Below are 12516 nucleotides of genomic sequence, written 5' to 3' on the forward strand. Positions count from 1 at the left end.
ATGAAAATTGGGTCCTTTTTAAGGATTGATTTTAAGTTGGATGTTTATCGTGATATCAAAGTCCAGATTTTATTTACTATTATTATGTAAAAGTACCATAGAGGTCTTTGTACTAAGGTTCGATTTCACTTTGCCCCTCTACTAAAAAATGGGTAAATTGGTTATTCTCTTAAAATTTTCATCCATTTCTATTGTTAAAATTAGTCCTTGTATGCCAGAATGAGGCAAATATGTCATGTCACATGTAACTATTTGGTTATTCTGATAGCAACGCCAGTTTTTAACGATAAAAATGGATGAATTTTTAATAGAAATGATTAATTTACCCATTTTTAAAATAAAAAATAGAATATAATTTAACTCTTAATAAAAAACCTCTATAATACTTTTACTACTACGATTGTTACCCTCTTCAAGTTTTGTATATAATAAGTTTTCTATTTATCTTATTTTTTCTACCTATAACGAGATCAATTAAAATACAATTAACCCATATTTGATTAAATCCAAAATTACTAATAATTTTATATTCAAATTGAATGTGGATTAAATAATGAACCCAACTCTTATAATTGCACAAAATAAAGAAGAGAGGTCATTGTCATTCAATAAAAAGAACGACCTAGCAAATTGTTGCAAGGCAAAATTGAAGTTGAATCAGTCCAGCTAATTTTGGGATACATAACATGGAATTAAAGGAAATAAAAAAAGAGTGGATGGTTGAATTGAATATATATATATATAGCTTCTTACATAATATATATAGTCGGTTGAAAGGGATAATCATATCTTATCGTCAACCTCCATTAATTTGCAAAGGTCACTTCTTACATATATAAATATTTATATTCATAAATATATATGTCAAATTAAACGTGCTCAGTTTTCATTTTCAGTCCTTTCAATTTTGCATGCAAATAACATACGCGCATTCGTACTACAAACTCTTCTATTTTATTTTATTTTTTCAATTTTTAAACCCTAAAAAATTTTAAAATTTTAATTAAACCTTGTAAAAAATTTCAAAAACTATCATTAATTTTTAATTTTTTTTTTAAATTTTGACTAAACTTTTAAAACTTAATACTAATTGGATATGAGGTTGAAATTTCATTATCTACATATCCTTCTATGTATTCACGTACCATGATTTTTCGATACAGGGTAAAATGTAGACAAAATAATATAGAAAATTATAACAAAAAGAACATTTTTGGATCTACCTATATAGACAACAGGTTTGTATATTTAATGCCCTCGAATTATATATATATATCGAAAATGACTATATATATGAGTTTTCAATTTCTTGATTTCATCCTCTCTCTTCTTTTTTTTTTTCATTTTTTAAGTAATCTCTTTTATATTTTTATTGTATCTAAATAGTACTCTAAAAAATTACTCTAAGTACAAATTAATTGTTAATTTTTTTTGTTATTTTCATGTAGGTTTTATTATTGATGTTTGGGGTTTCGTAGCTAAGACCGAAGTTAGAATTTTTTTCTTTTGGGGCGAGATTAACTTATATCTTAATAGTTTTCAAAAAGATTAAATCAAAATTCTAATATTTTAGGATCAAATTATAATTTTATCATATATTAACTTTAAATTTTGAAATTAAAGCATCAATTTTCAATTTTAGTGTGTAGCCCAAGCCCCTACTTGCACACTTCCCTTCGCCTATGTTTGTAGTTTTCTTTTTTAATAATATTATCTCTAAGGTTCGAATTAACATTTACAATTGACAATGTAATGTATTTTACCACCACACTAAACACTTATTGATATTAAATATTAATATTTTATTTAAATATAATTTAAGAATTAAAATTTACGAAAGTAAATTTTTTACCCAAAATAAATATTCATAAAAAAAAAGTCTTGAATGCATTGATGAAAAGGGTCCTTAATTTTGTGCCACCCACTTGAGGGGCCATAAATATGCATGATTGGTTATTGCAGGAAACTGTTCATAATTTCAAGTAGAAAAAGCTTTTGTAGGGACCCCATCCCATGCAACCAACCAAGCTTTTTTTTTTTCCTTTTTCACCGAAAAATTAAAAATAAAAAGAAATTCCAAGCTATTTCTATTGTGAAATGGAATGTATAATCATATAGAATTACTATATTTTTTTCTCAGCAATAAAATTTTATTAAAGAATAAAAAGTGTATATTCGATAAAAAAATTTATTGATTAATTAATTATGAAACCCATATAATTATCACATAAATACAAGTAATTAAGCTTTAAATTATTTCTAGTGAACTATAAAGGGAGGATATAACTCTAACAACAATGCAACTAGTATGACTCAAACTCAGGCCACATCTGAAACGATGAACACCCTAATCATCAAGCTTGAGATTTAACTTTAAACTTTTTTTTTAAAAAAATTTAGTTGTAAAACAATGTTTATATTCATTATTAATTAATATCTGGTTGTTGTTCTATATACATAAGCATGAATATCACATTGGGATATTTTAGTTTTCAAATATTATTTTTATTTTTTTACCATATTTATTCCATCTAATAAATTCAAACTGGAATTATGACTAATTGAAATCTAGATGAACTTAATCCATACTTCAAGTTTGACTTGATTGGAACTAGTTGATGAATGGTTCTAATTAATTTTATTATCGATTAGAGATGATCATGATTCAGATTTAGTTTATGTCCAATTTATATTATGACATCAACACCATATATAATTACTTAAGCTTTACTTGACCCAAAATTTACTTATACACGTTCATATTTATAAACAACTAAACCTAAATCCTTTTAGACCTATCCATTTTTTTATTTTTTTAAATATGTTATTTTTATTTAATATTTACCACTACTATATAGTTTTTCCTTTATTAAAATTTTAAATTTCGTATATTTCAAATACTTAATATATATACAAAATATATTATAAAATTTTACAATATATTATTTTTAATACAAAAGTAGTTCAAGACTAAGAAAAGAGACTGTAAAGAGGAGTGTAGATAAGAGGGGTAAGCAATAACTTTAATCTTTAAAAATGAAAAATATAATTTTTAATTCTTTTAAAATTTATAAAATTACAAATTAACATAATATTTAATTTTTACAAAAATCTATAATTTATCTCTAATCCTTCAAAGATAATTTTCTAATTTCGTCCCCTGTCGTAAATGTTGAGATTATCATCAAAGACAATAAAAGGGGTGATGAATATACATGTTATGTGTACTCCATGAAAGTTTGAACGAAAATTTCGGCCTCATGTTTCATATGTGGGGGACCCCTTAGAGACCTGTGGGGGTTGTGAGACCAGCTTTATTTTTATTTTTTAAATAATAATAATATTATTAAAAAGCTACTATATGTTATTCTAAGGTAAGGTTGTAGGACCCAAAGACAAGAACCTTACAAGAAGGTGTTGTGGGACCCACAAAAAATCTGACGTGGCAAAACAAAACAAAAACAAATTGAAAATCAACCCGACAGCGAGCATCTGATGAAGACCAATCTCCTCATCCCACTCACGGCGGCTTCCTCGTTTATATTACATTCCTCCTTACGTTTTTTTAGTTATATATATACACTATTCATCACAATTATAATGACAAGGAGTTGATGGGTGGGGTCGGGTCGAAGTCGGATTTAATTATGTTAAGGTATAATAATATATATAATTGTTTAAGGTTAATATTTTAAATTTTTAATAAGAAAATCTATTGGTCATGTTAATATAAAATAAATATTAAATATAATTAGTAAATAACAAAAAATACACATTTGGTTTAATGATATTATCTTCTCTGATTATATATTTTATGACTGTATTAACAACCACCATGAAGGCGACATCCAATGGGGAATTTGCTATTTTAGTTAAATGCCTAAGATATTAACTTTAAAATAGCTGGGAAAGTTCAGGTATGATTCTTTAGGTGATAACCATGGCGTACACCTCATGAATAAGAATATATTTGGTTATATCTTTATATGTAGGGTTAAAAAATTATGTGAAAATTATATTTATTAAAAATTATGCAAAATGTAAATAAAATTTGGTAAAAGTACTATGGAGGTATTTAAATAAGGAATTGGATTGCATTTTACCCCCTATTCAAGAATAAGAAATTGGATTGTATTTTACCCCCTATTCAAGAAATAGGAAAATTAGTCCCTATACATTAAATCAAATAGTAAATTGATTATTTTGTTAAAAAAATTTATCCATTTCTTCTATTAAAATTGGTTCCTGATGAGGTACACAATAGAGGTGTGCATGTTCAACCCGGCCCTAAAAATGGGAGGGTTTGAGTAAAAATATAAGCTCGAAATATGGGTTTGGTCAAAAAAATGAGACCCGTTTAGAAAACGGGCTGGGCTCAAGTAAAACTTTTTTAGCCCGAGCCCGGCCCGAATTATATACTAAATATATATATTTTTATTTTTAATCATACTTACATTTTATTTTCAATTTTAATATAATCACTTTTTATTATATTTTCAATTTGTGTATTGTTTTAAGAATTGTTTTAGTATCATTTTTTATTTGTTTCTTAATATTTGTTTTAAATGTATTTGATTTATTATATTTTAAAATTTTTTATTTAATGAAATAAGCTAAAAAAAATTAATATGGGCCGGGCCGGACTAGGGCTTAACAATTTTATTTTGGGCTGGGCTTGGACAAATTTTTAGGCCCATATTGGGGGCCGGGCCAAGCCCGGGCCCAAAAAATAGGCCTAAAATTTTGTCTAGGCTCAGCCCGAACCTGGCCCAGCCCGGCCCATGCACACGTCTAGTACACAAGCCACGCCACATGTCACTTTTTGGTTATTTTGTTAGTCATTCTAGTTTTTAACAGTAGAATAAATGAAATTTTTAATAGAAAAGATCAGTTTCCTTTTTTATCAAAAGCACAAAGATTATTTTACCTATTTTTTTAGTAGAAAGAGCAAAATGAAATCTAACACTTAGTACAGAAGCCTCCATATATTTTTACTATGAAATTTTAGTTGAAAGGATAAGGCTGACTATTTTCTAAAGTTTTTCTGGGTTTAAATTAATTTTTTCACGTAATAATATTTGTTACTTTATAAAAAAAATTAACTTTTAATTATTTTTCAATTGAATTGATATTCGATTAATTCGTAACATCAGTTCAATCACACACTTAAATATATATATATATATATATATAAATATATATAAATGTGTATAGCATGATTCTTGTAATATGCTTTTATCATTCGTTTTTTTAATAAACTTTTACCGTTGGTCTTAATCTTAGAATTTAAAGAATTTTTCTTCATATATATACGGAATAATTTTATTCATTAACACATCTATTTTTCTTACTTTTCTTTATATAAAAAGTTAAAATCTTGGAAAGATTCAAATTTAAAAAAAAATTAATAATTTTATTATAGGTTATGATTATATCTTTTTTTTTTGACACAAGTTTTAGAATCACTCATAGTCCTTTTTCAACCCATAAACAGGAGGACAATGCACTTCAGACTGTTAGAATTACATTGACAATAATGTTCATACTAATTGAGTTAAGACTAAATCGACAAGTTTAATAATTTTCTAATATTGAAATATTAAATTTAGATTCAGTAGATTAAAAGGTGATAGGACTAATGTAGTAATCCAAATTGAATGCTAATAAAAATTTTGGTCAACATCTAATCCCATTGGCACAAATTCTGCTAAAACACTGGCCTTCGTCTCTTCGTTCTATCTACTTTGTTATATTGAAACATTCCCCCGTAGAGTGGCCTTGCAAATAACAAATATTCTTCTTGACTTTTCTACCTTGTAGAATAAAGCGATTTCCCTTGTACGCTTTGCATGTCTTCCCAATTCGCACATATTCATACTCATGCGATATCATCTCTTCCAAATAAATAATGTTGAGGTTGGCAACAAGGACATACTTTACATTTGAAACATTATAGATTTTACCATTATGGAGTTTTAGACGAACTCTTTTCATGCCTTCAACTTTGAACTCCTGTTTTACCCCCTACATTGATGCAACCACAATCGCTATCCTTTTGCAAAATAGTAAACATGGCTTGATCCTAACATACATGTACATCAGTGGCTGAATTTAACACCCCTTTAGATGAATCTTAACCAAATCATTACCTTTTATTTAAAGCATATGAACATCACCATCGGTCTTGCATCCATGGACATTTGAATGTGCCATATTGTTCATAGTAGTAGCACTTCACATTACCATAGTCTCTCCCTCTAGACATCTCTCGTTGTCCACTTTTATGGGAAGTGTTTCCTTCATCTTCAATAACTTTCCATAGTTATTGCATTTCCATTCTTGTTAGTGTGATCCCTTCCATGAATCCTTTGGTCTTATCGTAGAACAATAATTACATCATCTAGCTTAATGATATTTTTTTTCCCGTTCAACAGTGGTATCACCATTGATTTGTAAGAATACGGCTAGAAAGCTAATAAATCAATTGCTTGCTCTTCATCACTTAGTATATTCAACAATTGACAAACTAGCTGCTTAAACTCATTAATAATCATGTAAATTACCTCTCTTTCCATGCTAAATGTATATAAGTCTATCTTTAAGCACAATCAATTGGTCATTAGTTTTCGAATCTTAATAGGTGTTTTCTCATTTAATAAATTATACTTAATTGCAATAATAAGAGCTAACCTAATTGTTTTTTCGGCTTTCTTCTTTATAGACTGTCACTCTCTTTTTTAACCCTATTAGACTATGTTTAATCTAAATTGATATCAAGATCTTGTTTCACCAAAAGCTCTTATATGATACACGGCAACAAATTGAAACTACTTTTCCCATCAAAGGACAATAATTTGGATTTCATTGCATTGTCCATTCTTAATAGTTGCCGATGTGGCAACCTTGATGGCTTCACCCTTCTTTTCCTCTTGGCAATACCATCTCCCTTGAATTTAAAGTTCTAATACCAGTCATTAGGATAATGTCGTAACCCTATAATAAGCATCTAAGAAGAAAAATAAATAAAAAATAACAAACAATGCAAATTTGATGTAGATCAACCCCTCTAGCCTACATCCAATGATTAAAAAAAATCACTCAATTAAAAAACAAGTTACAATTTGTAACTTTTGCATGGACAAAACTATAAAGCCTCCTTCATTACTCACCCCACACAAAAAGGCCTCTATGTAACTTTTTTTTTCGGAATATATAGGTTTCTTTCTTCTTCTTAAGTCTAAAGGGCAAAACCTACTCTATATATAAACATAAAGAACTCCTATTTCCTAATATTTCTCGTTTGTTGTAAATACTAATTTATTAAGTAAACTTAACTACTAAGTAATATCCATTGAATAGAATTATATTGCAATGCAAATCGAATGCCAATTAGAATTTGTTTAAATATTAAAGAAAAGTTCAATTAGAATTTCCTGCACATTTTTCACAAACTTTTACAATATTGCATGCTCTCTTTTTTTCTCTTCATAGTGTATACTATTTATAAAGCTTTTTTTTGAGTTGGTATCACCCATTAATCGGGTTCCAATTCAATTAATTTAATTTCCTTTTGGGTTTAAAATAAATTATATTATTTAAGGATATCTTAATCTTTTTAATTTAAAAAAATAATAATATACATATTATGAGATTTGAAATCATGTCAATTGGGTTAGCAAAACTCTAAATTTATCATTCAACCAAAATTTTATTTTGATATTTTTATACATTTTAATTTTATTATGCAAACTTTATTACCTCAATCAATTGTATATATTAACTTAAAATCAATTCAAGATTGATAACAAAATAGTAATAAAAAATTGTATGTATTTAATATTCTTAATCTCTTGTATTTTTTTATTTAATTTTTGTTTTAAATATATTATTTCTACATGCATACACGTGTAATAAAGTTTCTACTATATTTAATTATTTTTCTCTTACTATCATGATTTAAATTTATATCTATCAAAGCCTAAATTTTTGACACTTAATTTTTTAATTTATCCAACAATACCTAAATTAAAACTTTTTAATCTTCCATATTTTTTTTGGTTGTTCTCTCCATAGTTTTTGTTATTATCTTCTTTTCACTATATGGATAGTAATGCATAATCATTAATTTAATTCCATTTCATTTATAAGCATTAATTTAATTCTATTTTATTTATAAGAATTAATTTAATTCTATTATTTCAAAATTACAAACCTATTAAAATTATAAAAAAATTAAGAAAAAAATATTATTTTCGAATTTAAAAATATCCAATTTTTAAAATAAAAATAAAAATATTTAGAAAATATCCATAATTTTTTTTAATCACTACCTTTTTAACCACCAAATAACTCTTCCTCACAATTATTTTTAATAAAATTCTTTTATTATTTTTCACACACAAAGCGGGTAAAAAAATACAAATATTCATTATTTTTAAATATAAATTTAATTGTACAAAAAATTAATTTTAAATTCAACCAATCCGTTGGATTTAATATCGATTTAATATTTTATTTAGAAAAATCCCAATGAAAAATTTTTTTTCAAACAAAAAAAAAATCCTCCATTATGCTAGGCAACATTTGGTGATATAAATTGGTGATATGGATTGAGATAGTAGCTTAGGATTTTGTTTAATTTTGTGACATTCATTATATTTTCAAAACAGCTGCCATCCTAATAATTTCTTGAAAATGATTTTAACTTTTAAACATAAAAAGAGTTGCATGAAAGGAATTCTTAAGTAATTATATCTATAAGATTTTTATTTAATGCAATGGATAATTACTTTTCAACCAAAAATTTAAATGATAGCAAGACAAATTTAATAAGCTAAAAGGTACAAGCAAGTCTCATCCAAATTAATTCTCCCATCAAGTATTTTTCCTTTGTATTTTTCCAAGAAAAGGGTAGATTAATTGGTTTTCAATTTAGTATGAACTTGATTTTGCTTTTGAAAAAAAAAATAAAGAGAGAAATTGTCTTTCTTAATTTTGTCCTATAAAGATTGACTTTGGTCTACCTTCTAAGTTCTAACAACACTTTTTTTAAAATTAAGAATATTGTTTGTTTTTTAGTTTAATTGAAGAATGGTTCAAAATTTGTAGCCCAATTTTTTATTTCCCTTTGGTTACTTTTCACATCATTCTCCTAACTCCTTTTTTGACTTAAATCTAAAATGAAATTTGTATTGACTTAAAAAGAAATCAAAGTCATGCAGAAATAGTAACAGTGAAAACAAATATAATTATTGGGTGATTAAGAAAAAAGTTGACAAGAATATGTTGAATGTATCACCATGAGATTTGCTTTAATCCCTTACTATACCTACATTATTTTCATTTCTTTTCACATACCTTTCCTTCCTTCTCATCTCCCTTTGGAATAAAGAAAGTTCATAGTATTTTCATCCAAGTTTGAGTATATTTTTATTATCAGTTCGACTGTGTTTTATAATAATTTATTCTGGTGATTTTATTTGGATATATTATTTATATTTATAATTGTAATTATATTTGTAACTTCAACAAATTATAATACTGTATTTTTTCCTTTAAAAGGAGATTATAACGAACCGAGAATGAATTGTAGTTTTATTTTATTTCTAATTAAAAATTATACTAAAATTAACATGAAATAAAAATTGGGGTTGGACTAATCGATTAAATTGATTGAATCATTTGTCTATTTGGTTTGGTGACTTAAGTGACTCAGAAAACAAAGATTCAATCGATAAAAAATGATTATATACATTTTTCAAAATATTAATTTATTTTATATAACCCAATATATGATTTGTACTAATGAGATTTGACCAAAATGAAAACTTACAATTATCAACCACATTTAATATTTTTTCTCAAAAAAATATTTAGTTAATCTTTATAAAAATATTAAATATTTTACTAATTTAATCGGTTGAATTTCACCATTTATCAACAAATATTGGGTTGAATTGTAAGGAGTTCGATATCTCTTAAATAAACTGTTGAATTTGAATTTGAGTCTTGTAAATAAAAAAAAAAAACTTTAACCCTTAAATAAAGGGCTTGACTTAACCTACAAGACTAGAATAGTATACATGAAGAGACACCAAAGGAGGACTAGTGTGAAAGTAAATAATAAAAGGAAAATCCTTAAATATTTTACATGCAAAAAACAAAAATAAAATAAAAAATATTCAAGGGACAAAACCAAGAAACAAAGGTACATTCGACTGTGGCACATCCACCCATAAGTCTCCCCCACCAAGACCACCTTTTTTTTTTCCTTTCCCTTTTATTTCCCCATAAAATTCTATTATTATATTCATAAACAATAAATTGTTATTATCTTATTATTACTAAGTTTTCATCTAGGGTTTCCTCTTTCTCTCAAAACATGCATGGCCACACTAATATCTTTTTCGGGCACTGTAATAATAAAAAACTTAACCTTACTTACTAAGATTTTCTCTTTCTTTTTCCATTTTTTTAATTTCAAACCCTAAAAAAATTTAATAAAACGAAAAGAGAAGAGTGGAATGAAAGAGAAACTCAAAGGAAAAAAAAAAAACCAAAATATAAATAAACAAACAATCCCATAAGCTTTCCTTTTATCTTTCTTTTTTTTTTCTTTTCTCTCTGCAAACTCTCCATTGTTCTTTTGATGTGATTCTCCACCATATCTCTAAAAAAGATTGAAAGCTTAAGCTCAATACACCATGGTTTTCTCTTCTGTTCCATATCTAGATCCCCCAAATTGGCAACAGGTAAAAAACCCAGATTTTCTTTTCTTTTCTTTCCTTGGTTAGCTTCTTCTTCAAAAAAGATAAATAATATTCTTACCCCTTTTTGATCTTAACTTGAATATACCATTTATTTTGATCTTCTTCTTTCTTATGTATATATTTTTTTCTCTTTTTGTTGGGAATTTTGTAGGCACCAAGTCATCATCATCAGCAAGCTGGGGTTATCACTAGTGAGAGTCATCATCATAATTCTCAGCTTCCACCACCACCGCCGCCGCCGCCAGTACCGGGTGTTGGCGGTGGTGGTATTAGGCCTGGTTCGATGACGGAACGAGCTAGGCTAGCTAAAATACCACAACCTGAATCAGCTCTAAAGTGTCCTCGTTGTGAATCAACCAACACTAAGTTTTGTTATTTCAACAATTACAGCCTTTCTCAGCCTCGTCACTTTTGTAAGACTTGTAGACGGTACTGGACACGCGGCGGAGCTTTAAGGAACGTACCGGTCGGCGGTGGTTGCCGGAGAAACAAAAGAAGCAAAGGAAATAATAGATCAAAGTCTCCATCAGTTGTTGCCGAACGGCAACATGGTTCAAGTTCATCTTCAAGTACGCTTGTTTCTAATAGTTGCACTGATATATTAACCCACATGAACCCACCAGCACCACCTCAATTACCTCTATTGCCACCCTTACACCATCTCGGCAACTACAACTCCGGCGATATCGGGCTGAATTTCGCAGGAATTCCACCACAAGTGGCGGTGACAGGCTGTGGAACTAGTGCTAGTGACATGGATTTTCAAGGCTCAACTGGATTAGTGGAACAGTGGAGATCACTTCAACAAGTTCAACAATTTCCATTTTTGACTAGCTTGGAACAATCCCAAACTGGGTTATATCCATTTGAAAGTGATGGTGTGGAGCCACCACCGAGTTATGCCGGTCATCATCAATTTCGGTCTAAGCCATTAGAGAGTGCTATTACACAGCTTGCGAATGTTAAAATGGAAGACTCTCAACAAGGATTGAATTTATCAAGGAATTTTTTGGGAATTTCGGGCAATGATCATCAATACTGGGGCACTGCCACTGCTGGCAACTCATGGACTGACCTTTCTGGTTCCACTTCTTCTTCCTCAAACCATGATTTATTTATATGTATGTATAGATTCTTCTCTAAAAACCCAATCTAATACTTGGTTTTTTTGGTTAAATTATTTGCAGGTTTCATCAAGGAGAAATCAAGTCATAGATAAAGGGTTTTCACTGAAGAACAAGCTCTAACTTTTTGAATGAAGGAATGGGTGACTAAAAACAAGAGTTCTTAGAAAAATTAATGGTAGATATTTTCTACTCTTGAAAAAAATTATTTGTTGTGTTTCTATGTATTAATATTGTGATGATCTCTAAGGAAATTAAGTAGGGTTTTAATTTATATATATATGTAATTCATGGAGAGAAAAGGGTTTGGGGTATCTGACTTTGAAGAAATTAAGATAGATTATTGTCAATTTGTCATAGTTGATGATGAAAAAAACAACAATGGTTTGAACTATTATGTAAAAAAAAAAAAATTTTGCCACCTCTTTTTTCTTTTGCTTGGGAAAATCATTTTTTCTTTTGAAATTTCATCTGTGACTGGAGTTTTAAGTACTTTCTAGCATAGCTGAAAGTGAGCTTCAATCCCATTCATGCAATGGGACAATAATTTCATATTTCTTTTTTCACTTCTTTTGCTTACACATTATGGACTTGATGACATATGAACATCTTTTTATAATCAT

At 27.8% G+C, this 12516-nt stretch overlaps 1 protein-coding gene across 1 annotated transcript; it reads left to right on the plus strand.

Moving 5' to 3' along the window:
- The first annotated feature begins 10480 nt into the window (after positions 1-10480).
- LOC107897833 (dof zinc finger protein DOF3.6) lies at positions 10481-12309 on the plus strand. The gene is made up of 3 exons (XM_016823413.2): positions 10481-10751; positions 10921-11851; positions 11957-12309. Exons 1-3 carry the CDS (start codon positions 10704-10706, stop codon positions 11986-11988), a joined length of 1011 nt encoding a protein of 336 aa, XP_016678902.1. The 5' UTR covers positions 10481-10703; the 3' UTR covers positions 11989-12309.
- Positions 12310-12516: the final 207 nt, after the last annotated feature.

The sequence above is a fragment of the Gossypium hirsutum genome, chromosome A10 (genome assembly GCF_007990345.1).
Source record: "Gossypium hirsutum isolate 1008001.06 chromosome A10, Gossypium_hirsutum_v2.1, whole genome shotgun sequence".
In the NCBI taxonomy this organism is placed as follows: Eukaryota; Viridiplantae; Streptophyta; class Magnoliopsida; order Malvales; family Malvaceae; genus Gossypium; species Gossypium hirsutum.

Coding starts and splice junctions, on each gene's coding strand:
- LOC107897833 (XM_016823413.2), top strand. CDS start 10,704: ATGGTTTTCTCTTCTGTTCCATATCTAGATCCCCCAAATTGGCAACAG. Junction 10,752..10,920: donor ATCCCCCAAATTGGCAACAG/GTAAAAAACCCA, acceptor GGAATTTTGTAG/GCACCAAGTCATCATCATCA. Junction 11,852..11,956: donor CTCATGGACTGACCTTTCTG/GTTCCACTTCTT, acceptor AATTATTTGCAG/GTTTCATCAAGGAGAAATCA.